Source organism: Pantherophis guttatus, chromosome 6, assembly GCF_059756535.1.
Source record: "Pantherophis guttatus breed Tessera chromosome 6, ASM5975653v1, whole genome shotgun sequence".
NCBI lineage: Eukaryota > Metazoa > Chordata > Lepidosauria > Squamata > Colubridae > Pantherophis > Pantherophis guttatus.
This window is the reverse complement of record NC_142068.1, coordinates 535,369-555,347: the sequence shown is the minus strand read 5'-3', so window position 1 is coordinate 555,347 and position 19,979 is coordinate 535,369. Positions and strand designations below refer to the sequence as shown.

General features: G+C 50.2%; 1 protein-coding gene across 1 annotated transcript in view; it reads right to left on the bottom strand.

Moving 5' to 3' along the window:
- LOC117669832 (uncharacterized) overlaps nt 1-19,979 on the bottom strand; it is an 82,089-nt gene that overhangs the window by 54,626 nt on the left and 7,484 nt on the right. Inside the window, exons 6-19 of the mRNA XM_087871986.1 lie at nt 18,984-19,053; nt 16,350-16,484; nt 14,835-14,907; nt 11,738-11,869; nt 11,025-11,198; nt 10,331-10,488; nt 8,783-8,971; nt 6,154-6,215; nt 4,859-5,009; nt 3,359-3,436; nt 2,420-2,573; nt 1,633-1,744; nt 1,147-1,271; nt 166-332 (exon numbers count right to left, since the gene is read on the bottom strand). Of these exons, the coding sequence (XP_087728112.1) occupies nt 166-332; nt 1,147-1,271; nt 1,633-1,744; nt 2,420-2,573; nt 3,359-3,436; nt 4,859-5,009; nt 6,154-6,215; nt 8,783-8,971; nt 10,331-10,488; nt 11,025-11,198; nt 11,738-11,869; nt 14,835-14,907; nt 16,350-16,484; nt 18,984-19,053 (1,780 nt within the window). The remainder of the gene's footprint in view (nt 1-165; nt 333-1,146; nt 1,272-1,632; nt 1,745-2,419; nt 2,574-3,358; nt 3,437-4,858; nt 5,010-6,153; nt 6,216-8,782; nt 8,972-10,330; nt 10,489-11,024; nt 11,199-11,737; nt 11,870-14,834; nt 14,908-16,349; nt 16,485-18,983; nt 19,054-19,979) is intronic.

The window sequence follows — 19,979 nt, the reverse complement described above, 5'->3', positions numbered from 1 at the left end:
TCTCTCCAGCACTTCTGTCTAATACACCCTGCAGTGAGCCTTGATTATTTGCTTTGGGCCCTGTGGTTTGAGGCCCCAAAGGGGTCTGGAGGGCACAAAGGCAGCCACTGAGGGTTTTGCCCAGCAGCCCCTGGCCCTCTGCCTCCCCTCCGCCAGTCCACTCACCTCTGGTCTGCCCCCACCTTCCTGGCTGAGCTCCTCCAGCTCTTCCCAGCTGACGGAGGCCGAGGGCTGGCCTGGCTGGGCACGGGCTTCCACCAGAATCACCCGGCTGCCCTGGGGGATCATGCCCGCATTTCTGGCCACGGTGATCGCAGTCTGAAGGTTGTCACCTGGGAAGTCAAGAAGGGGCATCGCCAACTGAGCCTGGAGCCTGGGGAGTCCCATGCCGGAGTCCAAGGCCCAACCCCGAGCCTTGTCTTTAGCAGCTGGGCTGGCGAAGCTGGGCAGGAGGGGGCCCCTTGGGTGCCATGGGGAGGCCTGCCCCCCCCCAAAGACACAGACTTTCCTTGCACAGAAGGGGATGCCTCTGTCGGTACCAGGACTTATTTTTTGGTTTTGCTACCCCAAAATTTCCCTTGGCCATTACAACATCCACCATGTGACTTCCTTGGTCGTCAGGCAGTCATGAAGGAAGGGAAGCATGGGATATGTGGTGGTAAAGAAAGAAACCCACTAGGAAGAGATGGGAAGGGAATCCTGGCAGAGGTATCCCTGCTTAGGGGGTCTGGTTTTGCCCAGGATGGCTGCTCCCAATGCGCCCCACCCAGGGGTGAAATCTAGCAGGTTCTGACAGGTTCTGGAGAACCGGTAGCGGAAATTTTGAGTAGTTCGGAGAACCGGCAAATACCATCTCTGGCTGGCCCCAGAGTGGGGTGGAATGGAGATTTTGCAATATCCTTCCCCCAGGAGTGGTGAGGGAATTGGGATTTTGCAGTATCCTTCCCCTGCCACGCCCACCAAGCCACACCAAGCCTACCAAGCCACGCCCACAGAACCGGTAGTAAAAAAAAAATTGATTTCACCACTGGCCCCACCCAGCATCCCTGATTCACAGACCAGGATTCTGCCAAGGATGGGGGTGCTGGGTGGCACAGCCAGGGGCTTCTCCTGCTTCCAGCTACCTGGCCAAAAAGGTGGACTCACCTGTGACCATCACGCTCCGGAGGCGGGCCTGGCTGAGCTCCTGCAGGACCGGACGTGTCTCGCTCTTCAGGCGGTTCTCCATGACCAGCAGGCCCAGGAAGGTCAGGCCGGACTCCAGCTCCTCCCTGGACAGAGGAAAGGGGGAGGTGGGCAGGCCACAAGAGGGTCCTTCTGCCCAGGAGAGCTCGGGAGACCCCACCCCATCCCAGCCTGCCTCCTGGCTGGGAGCAGTTCTGTCACCCCCAAGTACAGCAAAGTCTACACGAGGTTGCTTGACCTCAGGGGGCTCAGGAGGGACCCTCTCTCTCTCCTCTGTGCCAGTCATCCTTCTCGCTGAAGTTGGGGGAGCTACACGCCAGCACTGTGTGGGAAGCCGGGCAGGGCAGGGCTGCCTCGAGGGCCAGCAGGGGGCCCTGTCTGCAGCCTCCCCTGGGCCACCTCAGGGCCTTCTCTCCTGCCCGCCTGCTGGGGCCGCCAGACCCTTACCTGGTCAGGGAGGTGGCCGGCCGTCCTTCCTGCAGCCGTTTGTGTGCCAGCGCAATGACTCGGAAGCCCTGGGAAGTGCAGCCCTGGAGTTCGTGGGCAAAGCTGGCAGGCACTGGGGGAAGGGGAGAGAGTTAGGCCCCAGGAAGGAGAAGCAGGGAGCTCCCACACCCCCACACCCCCGGTGCAATTGCCCTTGCAAGAAAGACCCCGTGTCCCAGCCAAGACAAGGAGCAGGCCCTAAAACGTCTGGACCACTCCCTTTGATCTTCACACTTAATTAGGGGTCCCATCAAGAAAGACCCCCAACTCACATCCTCCAGAGCTCAGAGCCCCCTCTCCTCCCCATCTGCCAGGCTGGAGCAGAGCCTCAGAATAACAAGCAGAATGACAGAAGGGACCTTGGAGATCTTCTAGTCCAGTCCCCTGCTCAAGCAGGAAACGCTATGCCATTCAGAACAAACGGTTATCTAATCTCTTCTTAAAAACTTCCAGTGATGGAGCATCCACAACTTCTTGTGGCAAGGTGTTCCACTGGTTAATTGTTCTCTCTGTCAGGAAATTCCTCCTTAGTTCCAGGTTGCTTCTCTCCTTGATTAGTTTCCATCCATTGTTCCTTGTCTTGCCTTCTGGTGCTTTGGAGAATAGGTGGACCCCCACTTTTCTGTGGCGGCCCCTCAAATATTGGAAGACTGCTATTATGCCTCCCCTCTGCAGGCCCCATTGCTGTCCAGCCCAGCCAGGCACAGTGGGCAAAGGCAGTGCAGGGCAATGCCAGCTGAGGGCTCACCTGTCTCTGGCTGGCAGAAACTGGCCACCATCTCAGGGGCGCCCTTCATGAAGACCTGGCCGTCCCCAGGGACCTCCTGGGCCACCACCGTCATCCGTTGCAGGGCTGAAGAGAAGGGAAACTGCCGGAGGACAGCCAGGCCCTTCACAGGCACCTGTGGGGGGGGGGTGGGAGGCAGAGGTGAGACAGCCACCTAGCAGGCATTTCCCTGCACCTGTAGCCATTCCTGGCCTCTTTGCATAAAACAAAACGGCACTGGGACATTGACAGGTCAATGGTTAAGGGAACCAATCTGGCATCTCTGAGCCTGGCTTTCATAGGGTTTACTGGATGGCACCAAGTCATATGAGGCAGCCCCAAATCAGCTGTTTACACCCAGCTCCCCAGTTGTGCTTCTCACTCTGCCCACTGGCAGCAACTAGGGAAACAACTATCCTTACTCAGGGGTGGGAACTGGACAGAGGCTTGGGCCCATCTCCACTTGCTCAAAGGAGACCTCACGGGTGTGGCAGTGGGTCTGTGGGCAAAGCCACCCAGTTGGCAGAAGGTCCCTGCCTGTGTCCAGGAGCACCAGGAGAGGGACCTAAGTGAAGGCCACAATCTCGCTCGCTCGACCACTTGGACCATAAGCAAGGCGAGAGCTGCAAGTCAAGCAGATGCACCTGTTTCCCTCACTTGAAGGAGCCAAGAGGAAACCGGTGCCAGGTCGAGCTTTCCTGTTGTCAAGAACTCATGGGCAGTGGGCAGGATCAGATCGAAGGATGCCCAGGCTTGGTCCCTGAGCACCGCCAGAGGCCCACCTGATCCCTCCCTGGGGTGGGGCATAAGCCAAAGGCCATGTTGAGGCCAGTTTGAACAGAATTATAAGCAAGGGCCCAAAGGAAGAGAAGAGAGAGTCCCTTCTCTGCCAAGGGCTGACCAAAGGAACTGGGCACTCACCTCCGCAGCTTCGGGTCCCGGGCTGACCACCAGAACATTTGCCGGTTCTCCGTCCCAACCAACGGAGTCCGCAAGTTCCTGTTGTTTTCAACAGAAGGAAAAGTTACATTGTGCCATGAGGTCTGGGCCCCACGTCCATTGGAAAGGGGGATGCGATGACGTTGAAAAGCGGGTCTGCAGAGCTTCAAGAAATAGACTCTTCTGGTAAAGGTCAAAGTGATAAAAAGAAACTTGTGTCTGTCGATGGCCGTAGGGCAGGAGTGGACAACTGTGGCCCCTTTCGATTGATGGACTTCAACTCCCAGAATTCCTGAGCCAGCCAAAGGGGATATATCATGACATCACCGACATGCAAATGAGGCAACGATGGGATTTGTATCATTTGAGTGATGACCACATAAGTGGCCAGGTGCCCCCCCTCTTGGTCTTGAACTAATGGGGAAGCAAGCGGCATCTTTGGTGGCCTGCCAGGGCTTGGGGAAGAGATCAGGGGGCTGCCGGCTGCCCCAAAGGGATGAAATGGGTAAATTGGCATTTGAGGAAAGGTGGCACCCCAAGGATATCATCAGGAAGTAACCCACAGACCCGGCTCCCCTCTCAGTTCATACAGCCAGACTTCCTCCAGGTTCCACATCAGGGGACACCGACAGGACCAACCCCAGATTTATTCTGGGTGTCCTCCTGGACGCACGGCTGTCCTTAGAAGAGCACATGACGGCCGTGGCCAGGGGGGCCTTTTATCAGGTTCGCCTGATTCGCCAGTTGCAGCCCTTTCTGGATCGGGACGCCTTGCGCACGGTCACTCATGCCCTTGTCACCTCCCGGTTGGACTATTGTAATGCTCTCTACATGGGGCTCCCCTTGAAGAGCACTCGGAGGCTCCAACTGGTCCAGAATGCGGCCGCGCGGGTGGTTATGGGTGCAACCCGTTGCGCCCACGTGACACCCCTCCTGCACGAGCTGCACTGGCTCCCAGTGGTCTTCCGGGTGCGATTCAAGGTGTTGGTTACCACCTTTAAAGCACTCCATGGCATAGGACCCGGGTACCTTCGAGACCGTCTTCTGCCACCAATAGCCTCCCACCGACCAGTCCGCTCCCACAGAGAGGGTCTCCTCCGGGTGCCATCAGCCAAGTTATGTCGGCTGGCGACACCCAGGGGGAGGGCCTTCTCTGTGGGAGCTCCAGCCCTGTGGAATGAACTGCCCCCCGAAATACGAAAGATTTCCGACCTCCGGGTGTTTCGCTGCGCTCTGAAGACCCTGTTGTTCCGCCAGGCAGGGTTACTAACATAACGTTTTAAATTGGGGTATTTTAAATTTCTGGGATTTTAATTGGAGCCTAATTATTTAATGATTTTAAATTTTAAATTGTTGTCGTGTTTTTTGTGTTTTTAAATAGGCTGTACACCGCCCTGAGTCCTTCGGGAGAAGGGCGGTATAGAAATAAAATTATTATTATTATTATTATTATTATTCTAAAAGAACAAAATGGAGCTTCACCCAGTGAGTTGCCTCAAACATCTTGAGGTCCAGCGGATCCCCCTGAGTCTTCCCGTCCAGGACCATCAAGGAATGGCAGCAGGCCATGGCTGCATACGCCGGGCCCCAGGGCATTGGGTGGCCAGAAGAGAAGCGATGGACCTCCTGGAAGCTGGGGTTGAGACAATAAGTCACACGCTTTGACACAAGCTACCTTAGATGTCCCACAGAGGCAAGAAACCAACCAGCATTGAAGGCATGCTTAGTTGCCTTGAGTTTGGAGCTTCTGAGTTTTCCCGGAAATTATGTTTCAGCTCTTGCTATTCTTCTACAAGACCCGTGCAGCGCCCCCCCCCCCATTGCTTTGCCATCATTCTGAAACAGATCACCCTGGATGGCCAGTCATGCTGCTGAGAGCCCCTCCAGGAGGCAGGGAGACCTTGTGAACATCTGATGGGACACAGCAAAAACCCTCCTGGTTCTAGCAAGGTGAAATGGTTCTGGAACCTGCCTGCAGCTCCTGAGGAAGAGGAGCAAGATTCGCCTTCTGGGAAGATTCAGTCTTATTATTATGAGGTTTCACACAACTGAATTTCTGAGGGGCAAGATAGATGCTCTCCATTCAGGCTTGACGTCGTGCACATCTCAGTCCATGTTTTGGGCCGTAACACTGAAGTTGTTTGCCATTGTGGTCTCAGCAGGGGGTAGTCCCACCACCCATTCAAGTGCTAACCAGGCCCAAGTCTGGATTCCTCAGAGACTTCAGGGGTAGCAGAATCAGGGCATTTACAGTTACCAGGTTCCAACTTCTGCTAGGCAAGATTACTGGCAGTCCTCAACTTATGACCATTTGTTTACCAACGATGCAAAGTTATGATAGCACTGAAAAAAGCCATTTCCGTGGGACTGTTGCACCATCCCCAGAGTCACCTGATCTAAACGGCAGCGTTTGGCAAGCAGCCTGCATTCACGCCAGTTGCAGCATCCCAGGGTCACGTGATCAGCACTTGGGACCTTCCCAGGGGGCTTCTGACAAACAAAGTCAATGGGGAAAACTGGATTCGCTTAACAACCGGTACAAAAAAAGGTTTTAAAATTGGACGTGACTCCCTTGGGGATAAAATGGACAACGGGGGACAGGATTTCCATCCCTAAGTGATGCGATTGTTCGATTGCCTCGCTTAGCAATGGCAATTCTGGCCACAACTGTGGTCATAAATCGAGGACTCCCTGTATGCTCCACTTCTCAAATATAGCAGTTAATTGAATTTTAGAAAAAAAAAATGGCCGGAGAGCAGAAATCCAGAGCTGGGTACCTCTTTCCTTCGGCCAAGACGATGCCCCACAGGTCCAGCCCGTCTTCAGTGAGGGTGCCCGTCTGCAGGTGGGTCCACGTGTGCCAGAGTCAAGGCGAGGACAAAAGAAGGGGGCACGGTCAGGAAGCAGGGCAAAGGAGGGGGTGCTTCAAACCCTCCCCAGCGCCCTCCTGGGCTTTCTTGGGGGTTCAGGATCTGACCTGATGGAGAAGTCGGAGGAGTTTCTGAACTATGCCCAAGCCCTTCTTCATAACTGCAAGCCAGGGAGGCTCCATTTGGGGAAGGCACCTGGAAGCCATTAGCCCAACAGGTGCAGAAGAAGCATGTGTGAAGGCCGGGGGTCGGGGGGAAAAACTCAGATCAGCTCCCCCCTTCCCAACTCTACCCCTGGGTTAGAAAAAGGGGGGGAAGGGAAGTCTTGCAGGGTTACTAGAGCCTGCCTCCTCCACAGAAATGGCTCTCCTCTTCCTCTGGACTCAGTTTCCCAGTCTGTCTCCCTCTCAATGGCTGGCAGGTCTTACTGGTTGGGTGTGATGGGAACTGTAGTTCAACAACCCAGACTGTCCTTTGAAAGCCGAAGCTCAAATACTTTGACCACCAAGTGAGATGAGAGGATCCTTGGAGAAGACCTTGGGAAAGAGGGAAGGCAGAAGGAGATGGCAGAGGAGGAGATCCATAGATAGGGTCATGGACACAATCAAGATGAGTTTGGGCAAACTCTGGGAATCAGTGGAGGAGGGAGGGGACTGGCGTGCTACGGACCATGGGGTCATGAGGAGTCACACACAACTTAGCAATTGAACAACTGAACAACCGAAGTACAGAACAACTTCCAGGAGGACAGCACCGATCAAAACACTCCAGATCAAAATCAGTACCCTGAGGACTTATAGGGACCCCTTGTTGATTACTGTATATTTACTATTGCATAATTTATATGTAAACTGTTTAGCAAACTCCAAACAGCTCTTACAAAGTCTTAAAATGTAATTCCCTAAAAGTGTCAAATTTAAGTAGTTAACAGATTTTTTTTAAAGACTTTGGAAATTCCTTAGTACTTGGCAGAAAACTCTGGTCTTCATTTTAGCTTTAATTCTTTGTGGGATAGAGAGAGACAACGGGTGCATAATCTGGGGTCCTCCTGGATTCTCGGCTCCTGCCCAGGGACAGTGGGCAGCTATGGCCAAGGGGGGCTTTGCGCAGATTGCTCTTAGGCCCCCTTTGTGTCCATTCCTGACCTGGTCTATCTGCTCACCATCAATCACACTTTACTGCAGTGCTCTCTACATGGGGCTGCCCTTGAAGACTGCTCAGAAGCTGGGGCAGAATATGGCAATTTGGGCAGTCTTGAGTTTAGTGTCATAGTTTGCCATGCAACACCATTGTGGTGCTCCTGGATGGATGGATGGATGGATGGATGGATGGATGGATGGATGGATTCAAGCTGCTGGTTACCCTCTACTACTCTTCATGGCATGGAATCAGGTTACCTGTGGGATCATCCATCCCAGGACCCAAGTCACCCATCACCCATAATATCTCTATGTTGCCACCTCAGATTCTTCCTATGAGCAATTTGGTCAGCAAAATGAGTGGAGAACCCATCGCAGCAGCCTCAAAGGACGCCACCCCTCTTGTCCTTTCCTAAATGGTTACTCTCCTCCTGTCAAGCATACGAAATCAGGAGTCCAGGCAGTTCAAATAAATATAGGTTTATGACACGCTAAAGCTTTCTAGAAGAATCTGAACTACTAACGGTCAAAGCAAGTAGGCGGCAGATAAGAGTCAAGGGAATTCCTCCAGAATTGAGTGGAAACATGCAAGAGATAGAAATAGAAACAAACTTGTGGGCCGATCACAATCCAATCAAAATTAGTTGGAAGGGACAAAAGAGGAAAGTAAGATGGACTTTAAATCAATCTATAACAAGAGGATTTATACAGATGATGGAAAGAGAAATGGGGTTCTTCTTTAAAGAGAATAGAAAAGAGGAGACCTCGTTACTGAATGTGTGGGATACAGCAAAAGCGTTTATTAGAGGACTAGCCATAACTTATATAGCAAAGAAAAGTAAGAAAAAAACAGTATCAAAAGATTTTGGAAGAAGAATATAAAGGACTTGAAACAGACTTACAAAAGGAACCACACAAGATAGGCTTAAGAAACCAAATGGAGCTGATCAAACATAAGCTAAATATTATGGGAAAAGACAAATTGGCACAACAAATAAAAAGAACAAAGCAAAACGTTTTTGAAAATGCTAATAAACCAACCTGAAGATGGTTAGCCTACAGACTGAAGAAAGAAAAAGAGAAGAAATGGATAAGTAAATTGCAGGATGAGGAAGAGTCAAGGGAATTCAAGGTGGGCTGGACTTCGATCTCTTGTGAGCACAAAGGGACTCAAGGCTAATGATGCGCTTGACCCCTCCCCTCGGGCATAGCCTCCTTAGACAGGGCCACTGGGTGACAGAGAGCCTTCCCAGCCAGTTCTCCATCCCTCCTACCACTAAGCCAAGGACGTGAAGAGTTTTGACTCAGGAGCCTTTGACAACTGTTGGCATCAACTGCATTTGTCTCCCAGCACCTTCACCCTGGTTCATGGCTCCCTCGAGAGTGAAAACGCTCACCTTGTCGAAGCAGATGAGATTCAGCTGGCCACATACATTGATCCTCTGGGGGCTGATGCAGAAAATCCCCTTTTTCTTCAACCGCCTCTGGGTGTAGATGATCCCTGTGGTCAGTGCAGCCGGCAGAGCTGGAGGCACCGCGATGGTGATGACATCCAGGGCTTTCTTCACCACCTCTCCTGCCTCTTGCTAATGGACACACGGAAGGAAGGAAGGAAGGAGGGCAGCAGTCAGCAAGAACAGGCAGGGAAGCCATGCCAAGATGCCAACGAATGCGGGTGCTCCACCAGCTCTTATCCTCATGCCAGGAAAATCCTTGGCAAGAAGGTTTTCCAAAATGTCAGCTTCCCAGGAAGACCAAGGAGGCAACCAGCTGCCTTCCAGATGTTTTGGACTTTGCACTCTCATCAGCCCAAGCCAGCATGGCCAATAGCATGTGATTGTGGGAATGGTCATTTAAAAGGGTCACAGGTGATTGGCTGAGGGAGCCAAAAACTGATGGACCCAATCAATGTCATCCTTCACATACTAGAATCAGGATGGATTCTTTCTTTCCTTCCTTCCTTCCTTCCTTCCTTCCTTCCTTCCTTCCTTCCTTCCTTCCTTCCTTTGGGTTGATTCTTGGCAAAATTTTTTTTTTTAATTTGATTTATATGCCGCCCTTCTCCGGAGACTCAGGGCGGCTTACAGTGCATTCAGCAATAGCCTTCATACTTTTGTATATTTATACAAAGTCAGCTTATTGCCCCCACAAACTGGGTCCTCATTTAACCTACCTTAGAAAGGATGGAAGGCTGAGTCGACCTTGAGCCTTGGAGAGATTCGAACCAGCAGTAAATTGCAGGCAGCTGTGTTAATAACAGGGTGCTTTAAACCACTGTAGTACCAAGGCTCTAACCAGCCCCGCAATTTTCTTGGCAAATTTGAAAGTGGAACACAATTCTGGGTAGCTAATAACAATAGTAAAATCAGTAATAAAAATAATGGGAAAAAATTGAGATGAATCAGGCACCTTACACCCATTCATCTGTATCAACTTTGGGGGTGGGGGGGAGGCAGTTTTTGATGGCTTTCCAGAAGATTAAGAGGGCCTACCAGATCTCAAAGGGGAAACTGCTCCAGAGGGCAGGGGCTGCTATGGAAAGGGCACCCTTCCCAGATCCCACTAGATGGCAACATTTAAGGGAAGGGGTCTGCAGTGCGTCCTCTTCACCCAATCTGGTGGATAGATCTTAGCCTTAATCCTTCTAAACCAGGAGGTCTCCAACCTTGGCCACTTTAAGACTTGCGGGCTTGAATTCCGGGGCCAGCTGGGGAATTCCCGGAGTTGAAGTCCACAAGCCTTAAAGTTGCCAAGATTGGAGTCCCCTGATCTATACTAAAAGCTATGAGATAATTATAGCCCTTATGGATTCTGAACTGTTGCTTGAACCATAGATTTGTATGTAGAGCCACCAGCAGGGCTAACTGAGCAAGGAAGGAGCCTCCATATTTGCGCCCCCCCCCCAGAAGCCCCTGGGCAGCCTCTGCCCTTCCCCCACTGCTCACCCCATTGATTACAAAGACACAGATTGTGTAGATCATCCCGATGCCAGCCACCACCACGAGACACAGGAGAAACTGCATGGCATCCCTGTAGAGGCGGAAGTTCATCGGCTTGGGATACAGGATGGATCTCACCAGGTCTCCCTTGGCTGTGTTGAAACCTGAGATGGTGAAGAAGAGAGAGGAGCAGTGATCCTTAGAGGCCTCCTAAGGCTGGGAGGTGAGGGAAGGCAGGTTGGGCTTACATGTTTATTGCTCACTTCCTGAAGAGTCTAGGGTGGAGGCAAGGTGGAGGAAGAGGAAGGCAGCACACCAGAGTCCAGACTGAAGGACAGAGACTGCCCACCCTACCTGGATCAGGATGAGCATGAATGGGAAGGTGGTTTCTGGAGGTGGTGGACACGACTCATAGCTACCTCATGAGTTTGAATCATCCTGAGCCACCGGAGGGCCCTCTGTGTATCTGTGACTGAAACCCAGTTCAGAAGACCCTTGGAGGAGATCTGGACATCCAGAGGGAGACACTGACTGGTCCTCTCCCCACCCCATCCTGACCACAAGGATGCCAGAATCAGGCAGTTTAATGAAGGGGTGGGGACCCCTTCCAGAAGAGTCCAGGTTTGGGGGAGAGGGGAAGATCCACTTTCCACTGTCCAGCTTACACCGTTCACACAATACAAGATGCCTGTTCACCCACCGGTCCGCAGCACGACGGCCCTTGCTGGTCCTCCATCACCCCCCCTGGCCTGGATAACGTCTGTCCCACAGAACAGAAGGTGCCTCTTGCTGTCCTCGGAGGAGCTGAGATGCCACGGCTCGCTGCTCTTACAGTCACGGGGCAGACTGGTCTTGGTGACGGGAAGGCTTTCCCCTGGAGGAGGCAGGAAAGGGAGACTCAGCCCTGCCCCCCCCCCATGGCTCCCCAGACAGACGGGTGAAGGATGAGCTGCTCTTTGTGGGCATGCCTCCAGCTCCCACAACGTCTAGAGGCAACTTCTGTTCCACTGGATAATTTTGCAGAGGCTTTTAGCAATAAATCACTTTAACTGAACCTTCATTTGTGGGCCTGACAATTCCACACAATATTACGCACACAGAGCTACAACCACTATTTTGCAAGCTTTATGTGCATGAAATATAAGATGATTCAAAATGTTCCCAGAAGCGTTCAGGCTTCCTTGGGTTTCATCTGCAGGGCCTGGGAGATTTCCGTGACTCCTGTCGGCACCCCCACCTCGCCCTCCCCTGGATTCTAACCAAGCACGCTGCATGTTGCTGCCGTGAAGGGAGTGGGGGTGTAATGCCTCCTACGGAGCCAGACGTCTCCCCATCACCAAATTGAGGAGCTGCTCCATCCCTGTGTGCTGAGACTTTGGTCCAAGCAATGGGAGAGACCGTCACCCCGCTTACCAGTCAGCATGCCTTCATTCACGATGCACTGGCCGCTGAGCAGGAGGGCATCGCAGGGCAGCAGGCTTCTGCCCTCGTCCAGGATCAGGGTGTCTCCGGGCACCAGATGGCGGGATTCCACCTCCTGGGTGCCTGTCGGAAAAGAGAACCTTTGAGGGGGGATTCTGAGGTATTTCTCTGGGGGTCTCTATTTCGGGTCTCTGGGGGGCCGGCTCCCCAAGGAAGGCCCTGCTTCGCCTCCTTCGCCTGCTCTACCCGTCTGTGGCCCCCTTCTAGCTGGACAGCTTAGCTCCTGCCTTTGGGGGGGTGCTGCTCCTCAGGCAAGAATGGGGGCCCCCGGAGCTGCTTCCTCTCCCAGGCAGGCCCCTCGCCCACAGCTCTGTAGCCGCTGAGAGGTCTCGCAAGTTCTGGCCCCATTTTTATGTTATATGCTATGGATAGATGACAAATGTGATATATAGTATATTAGAATACATCATGAGTATAGTGAGCCTACAGTACCTTTTCGTGAACCCACCGGGAATCTCCCATTGCTGGAATGTGTGTATGAGTGAATTATTGCTGAGGATACAAGAGGAAGATTAGTGGGTGCGCAAGGAATGCTGTGGATGGCATTTTTCACGGAGTCATGGAGCAGGGAGTGAGAATGTGGACTTCCTGAGGTGCCTGGGGCAAGATGTGCCCAGTGCTGGGATTCAAGTAATTTAACAACCAGTTCTCTGCCCTTATGATTTCTTCCAACATCCAGTTTGCCAAACTGCTCAGAAAGTTAACAACCAGCTCTCCCGAAGTGGTGCGAACTGGCTGAATCCCACCACTGGATGTGCCCCATTCATGTGAATTCAGAGTAACCAAGGTGGGTATAAAGAGAAGACTGGAAGGAACCCAGATCCCCAAAGAGTGAGACGACTCTTGTCAGAGCAGGGGATGCCCCGAGTCTGCTTCCCAGCCCACTATAACGCAGCCTGATCACCTGAGAGTGTAGGAGAGCATTGCGTGAATGTGTAGCTGTCAACTGTCCCACTGGTATATGCAGAAAAAGAAACTCCTGGGACATAACTTTACCAAGAGAGTAACTTTACTATGGATCCAAAGGGGCACAGAAGAAGCAAAGCCAATTCTAAAGGTTCCCACAGAAAGCAGCATAAATAAATTCCCCTTTTCCCCATTAGCCCCCCCCCATCCATTGCCCACCAATCCAACACATTCTTTGTGTTTTGAGAAACAGCCTGTGCTGTTGGAAAAGTTCTCATAACATGACCTTGAAGTGTAGGAACTTTCTCAGGCTTAGCCAGATGGCTTGGATCCCTCAGCCCAACCCCCAACTCCCCCAGGAATTCCACCCCCTCCCTTCCTTTTCTGTTGTCAAGCTGAGAGGAAAATTACAGGTGAGAATCCAAGTCTAGCTGGGCAACGATACTAGAGCAATTTGAGTAGCCTTGTTGGTTATACTTTCTTAATAGCCTAGTTGGGCATAGCAATAGCACTTATATACCGCTTTACAATGCTTTACACTGCTCTCTAAGCAGAGTCAACCTCTTGACCCCAACGATTTAGATCCTCATTTTACTGACCTCAGAAGAACGGAAGGCTGAGTCAACCTTGAGCCTGATGAGATTCGAACTGCCAAATTGCAGACAGCCGGCAGTCAGCAGAAGTAGCCTGCAGTACTGCTCTCCAACCACTGTGCCACTGAGGCTCTACCGTTGTCACTGCGTTTTTTTTGTGTTTGTCAGCTGTGCTTGAATTCTAAGACTTACGGTAGATGCTAGGCACCTTATCTCTAAGCTACTGTGCATGTCCACATTCTTTCTTCACTTTTCCTTCTTCTAACTTTCTTTGTTCGTCTGCTAGAACTTCTGCCGGCAAGGCAGGGAAGTTTGCCAAGATGTAATTAATAGCTAGTAAGATTGTTTTTTACTTCTTTATAATAAAATGTGTTTTATTAGAATGTATCTCGGGTTTATTGTCTTAAAGTATACTTCAAGGAAAAGCCACGGTCCGTCTCTAATTAAGTGCAATTACCCCAAAAGGGGAACGGGATTAATTGCCACCCTGACACGTGGTAGCAGAGGATGGTTCGGATTGATTTATGGCTTTTTCCTTGCTTCTTACTTTGATGATAAGCATCTAGGCTAATTTAGACAGATGATTATTTTAGCAGTTCACTGAACTGGTAGTAATTACCCCTCCTTGGTCCCATCCACGCCCGGCCGGTCGCCGCTCACCTCTTCCAGCCCCTTGATATTCCAGAGAATTCAATGTTAAATGCAGCAGAGAGAATGCTAACTTTTCTCCCTCCATTCAGAACGGAGCTGCTGTAGCCTGTCCCTTTAAGGTAGTCCCCAGGAGGGAGGGGGCCGGGAGGGAACCATAAAGGGAACAGCAGCTCCATTCTGAATGGAGGGAGAAAAGTTAGCATTCTCTGTGCCACAGAATTCAATGTTAAATGCAGCAGAGAGAATGCTAACTTTTCTCCCTCCATTCACAACTGTCCCTTTAAGGTAGTCCCCAGGAGGGGAGGGGAGCAGCTTTCCTGCCTGTCATCCATTCCTCAATCTCAGTACAGACTGAGGGAAGGATGGTAGGCAGGAATATTCCCCTCCCCATTTTCCTGCCATTCGTGACAAGGAGTAGCTGGGAGGGGAGGGGCCGGTGAGGAGCCCCTTGATGTGAGTGATGTCAAGTTGGCCACGCTCACCCAGTCACATGACCTCCTGCCAACAAGCCACACCCACAGAACCAGTAGGGGAATTTTTTTAATTTCACCCGATACCGTCCCTGTCCTAATGTTTCTTCTATTTGTATCTATTTTATGTATCCAATCCATGCTTATACTTATTACCAAATATGTTCTTGACAAATAAACAAACAAACAAACAAATAAACAAATAAAATGTATAAATATAAAGGAACTAGTTAAGCTTAATTGCATATTAGCCTTGCCTTTTGTCTAAATAACGCAAGAATAAAAGAACTATTGGAAAACTCTATTTGGAGTGGCTTGAACTCAGTTTGTAACATCCTCAGGGCTCTCTCTCATCCCTGGCTCAGACACAGACAAAATGAACGACGGAGATCTCTTTGGCTGCCTTACCTGTCTGTTTCCTGAACACCTTGACCAGGACACTGTTATGGGATTCCGCCAGCTGGTGCAACTTCACAGATTGCTGTGTTAGGAGGAAAGGGAGAATCAGATCAGGGAAGAGAGGGACAGGGGGACATGCCAACCAGTGGGCAGATAGGTAAGGCCTCTGCCAGCTGGCTAGGAAGGTGCCAGCAGCTAACATGCAATGGTCTACTGGAATATCCTGAAGAGATCAGAGGGGGAAGAGGTGCCAGGGTGCCAGGGTGATGGCCAGATAAGAGACACCCCACAGAAGGAATGGGGTATGGGAAGCATCTCCAAAGGGATCTTCCCTAGTTCCTGGAAAATAAAGGCAAGAAAGGAGAAGGAAGGGGTGAGAGGAGGAAGAAGGAGGAAGGAGGAGGAGTTTATAGTTTATAGTTAGTTATAGTTTAATGGATTTCTATACTGCCCTTCTCCCAGGGGACTCAGGGCAGTGTACAGCCACATTAAAACACATGAATTTATAAAATTTAAAACCAATTAAAACAAATATATACAATTTGGCCCTCAAATTAAAACACACATACACCCACTTAAAATTCATATTAGGGCAGTCCGGCTTGCTGAAACAGGAAGGTCTTTAGGGCACAGCGAAAAGTACGCAGGTCGGGGCTAAGACGAAGCTCTAGGGGCAGCTCATTCCGAAGGGCTGGTGCCCCCACAGAGAAGGCTGTCCCCCTGGGTGTCGCCAGTCAGCATTGTTTGGCCGACGGCACCCTGAGGAGCCCCTCTCTATGGGAGCGTATTGGCCGGTGGGAGGTTGTTGATGGCAGAAGGCGGTCTCGTATGTATCCCGGTCCTAAGCCATGGAGCGCTTCAAAGGTGGTGACCAACACCTTGAATCGCACTTGGAAGACCACCGGAAGCCAGTGCAGCTCGCGCAGGAGGGGTGTTACATGGGCGCGCCGAGTCACACCCATAACCACCCGCGCGACCGCATTCTGGACCAGCTGGAGCCTCCGAGTGCTCTTCAAAGGGAGCCCCATGTAGAGAGCGTTGCAGAAGGAGGAGAAGGAGAAGGAACTGGCATTCAACCTTCAGGTCTGGTGAAGTTCACAATTCCTTCTTGTCTTCTTCCAGGATCACTTGTGCTACTCCAACTTTTAGAATTTCTGGGTCTACTCACAATTTGTCCTTTGGAGCAATTTTGTTGAACCCAGGTCACCTCCTGTTCCTAGTAGGCCACCTAGAAATTCTCCACAAATGTTGGGAGACTCCTGAAGCAGCTGGCAAAATTCATCCAGATCCAGGAAGCACCTGAGGGGCAGCCCAAGGCTCCAAGCTAGCAGATGCTCCATGAATTTGAGCTCTTGTAGGGCTGAGCGAATCCTGGGTGGCCGCATGAGGAGAGGGCTTTCCAGGAAGATGAGACAGAACCTCTTGGGCAGCAATTGAGGAATGAACCAATCAGCTCCTCCTCAATGCCTAAGAATGCTGATGAGAAGACATTTTTGGTGAACAGGGAAGGACAGGTAGGCTCACCTTTCTGAGATCATACACAGTGAGTGAAATGGAAAGGAGGGACATGATGATTATGGCCACAGCATACTCAATGTAATTCTCTGCAAACCACAGGCAGACACTGAAGGCTTGGAAGATGTAAAATGGGTGCAGCACCTGGGGAAGAAAAAAAGACACCAGGTGGTTAGGTTAGGTCACCACGATACAAAAAAAAAAAGAGGCTGAGACCCTAGAAATCCTGCAGAGAAGAGCAACAAAGAAGATTGGGGAACTGGAGACTAAAACATACAAAGAACAGTTCCAGAAACTGGATGTGTCTAGTCTAGTGAAAAGGAGGACTAGGGGAGACATGATAGCACTCTTCCAATATTTAGGGGCTGCCACAAAGAAGAGGGGGGTCTATTCTCCAAAGGACCAGAAGGCAAGACAAGAAGCAAAGGATGGAAACTAATCAAAGAGAGAAGCAACCTAGAACTAGGGAGAAATTTCCTCACAGTGAGAAGAATCAACCAGTGGAACTGCTTGCCACCAGAAGTTGTGAACATAACCAGAAAACTCCCTGAGAAGTCAGGAACCTAATAGCCTAGAGCAACCATACAAACCAGATCTGAACTTTTTAACATGTCAGGAGCAAAGTTGCTGAAGACAACAGTCAAATAAACCCTTGGAGATGAGCCAGAAGGCATCTGTGCTGGAGAAAACCTGCAGGGTGCAATCTCTAAAACCACAAGAGGAGAAAAACGCTGCTGGTGGGAAGATTTCAGAAGGCCTCCCCTGTGGGAGTTCTAGGAGGCCTTCAGTACCTCCTGTACCAAAAAGGAGGCTGGGGAGGAGGAGATGGACAACGTGTTGCCAGGTGGGACAGTGGACAAACCAAGACTCAAAGGAGGAACCAGCTACAATTATTTTCTGCTATCTGAAGATGATCCACAAAGCGCAGATGCACAGAACCACCAAAGAATGACTAAGCTGCAACTAAAAGCAACTAAGATGATCAAAGGCTAAAACATATGAAGAACGGTTGGAGGATTTGGGTTTGGCCACTCTAGAGAAAAGAAGAATTAGGGGTGACATGATAGCAGCATTACAGTATTTGAGGGGCTGCCACAAAGAAGAGAGGGTCAAGCTATTCTCCAAAGCACCAGAAGGCAGGACAAGAAACAATGGTTGGAAACTAACCAAGGAGAGAAGCAACCTGGAATTAAGGAGAAATTTCCTGACAGTGAGGATAATTAACCAGGGGAATAGCTTTTGCCTTCAGAAGTTGTGGGAGCTTCATCACTGGAGTTTGTTTCCTGATTGTTTATTTGTAACCTATGACTATCATTAAGTGTTGTACCTTATAATTCTTGATGAACGTATCTTTTATTTTATGTACACCGAGAGCGTATGCACCAAGACAAGTTCCTTGTGTGTCCAATCACACTTGGCCAATAAAGATTCTATTCTATTCTATTAAGAAGAGAAGATCAAAAAACTGGTTTAATGTTGCATGAAGAAGAATTGGTAAGACAGATAAAAGAGAAAGGCCCAATGCATATCAAGAGGGTTTATAATGTTTTGTTAGAAAGAGATTCAGAAACTGAATTGGTTAAAGATTGTATGATTAAATGGGCGCAAAACTTTGCAGAACCAGTTATGATGGAAACGTGGGAAAAAATATGGGTTCAGAATGTTAAATTTACGCAGTCACAGAATTTGAGGGAAAATTTTTACAAAATGTTTTATAGGTAGCATCTAGATCCTAAGAAATTGTCGTGCATGTATCCTAATGTTCAACCAAAATGTTGGAAATGTGATTGTTTAGATGCTACATATATGGTGGACTTGCAAGAAAGTGAAGGCTTTCTGGATAAAAATTTGGTGGGTTATGCAAAATGTTTTGAAGAAAAAACTCCAATTTTCTCCTCAATTGTTTTTATTGGGCATAGTTAAGGACTTTTCAATGGGTGAAACAAAATTGATATTGTACATGGTGAGAGCAGCTAGGCTACTGATTGGTCAATATTGGAAAAGGGATGTTATGCCTACTACTGAAGAATGGACTTTGAAGGTGGCCAGTTTTGCAGAAATGGCGAAGATATCAGCATACTTAAAAGACCGGACTCAAGAGACCTATGCATGGGAGTGGAAGAAATGGATAGATTATGTGCAGAATAAATATCAAACTACGAAGTACCAGATAGCTTTTAGTTGAACGTTGTGTAGAAATGTATAGTATATAGGGGGTAGAATAGTTCAATGTCATCTAGAAATGTATAGTACACAGGGGGTAGAATAGATGTGCGGTAAAGTATGATGATATAATATGACTTGGATTTGGATTTCACCTTGGGGAAGTCATGGGAGGAGGGGAGGGCTAGGGAGGGTTAGGGAGGGAAAGGGGGGGGGAATGGGAAAATTTGTACTTGTAAAACTTTTTCAATAAAAGAAGAGACTGGACAGCCATTTGTCTTTAAATTGTATTGGCTCTCTTGCTTGAGCAGGGGGCTGGACTAGAAGACCTCCAAGGCCCCTTCCAGTTCTATTCTATTCAGATGCAGAAGGCGAAAGAGCTACTTTTTGTGGGGGGGTGAAAGGGAAGCCCAGGACACCCACTCTCTGCCTTGACCCACAGAATGTGCCAGAGAAGCCAATCCACAGAAAGGAAAGTACCTCCTTGACCAACAGCTTCCAGATCGGCGTGACTTCGATGTCGATGGTGTTGGGGCCACAGATTTCCCTCCTGAGGATATGGAAGGGAGAGAGATGAGCTCGGGATCCCCCTCCAAGGCCAACACTAGAGCCATTCCAGAGTCTGCAGGTGGCCTGAGTGAGTGGCCATTCACGGAGCCCTGGTCCTTCGAACAGGAGACCCTGAAGTCGCCTAACAGCTCCTCCCAATGGGTGGAGTTGGCTTGGGGTAGCTTCTGCTGTCAGGGGTGCAGCTACTTTTGTCTCCTGAAGCAGAGCCTGTCCTTGGAAGACCTGGAGGACATCATCAGGTCCTTCCCAAAATTAGAACTGGCCCCCAGGGAGCTGCCCCATCACTTCCTTTATCCACCTGTGTTTTTATATCCCAGCTCCTACCCAAAATGCTGCTCCAGGAGCTGTCAGCAGGTGACACCTCAAGCTTGAGGGGTCCTTGGTGCTCTCTGTGCTTGGATGTTTTCTTGCGGACGTTTCAGGACCCAACTAGGTAATATTTTTGGTGAGGTTTCTAGCACTGATAATGTCACTTAGTTGGGTCCTGAAACATCTGCAAGAAAACCTCCAAGCTCAGAGAGCGTCAAGGACCCCTCAGTTCAACCCTGAGCTACAAAGATTCTTTTCTATTGGTGACACCTCAAATTACAACACTTCAATGACAACCTTTAGATTAAAACACATCAACACGAATGAAAAAGTGGAAGAAGCACCCTGGGCTGCTACTACAAACCAGCAGAGCCCTGCAGAGCTGAGCAAGTGGCTCAGCACTGGCAGGAGAGAAGCCCACCACCACCACCACCGTGTCTTGCAGAGGCCTGAGCCTGGGTGGGGAAGCTCTCGACCAGTAAGAGGCCCAGCGGGACAGTATTCCCATACAGAGCAATGGCAGGCACCCCACCTTGTGGGGGAAGGTGGCCTGGTGGATCCCGTGTGCAAAGACGCTCCCAGAGCCCTGAACACCAA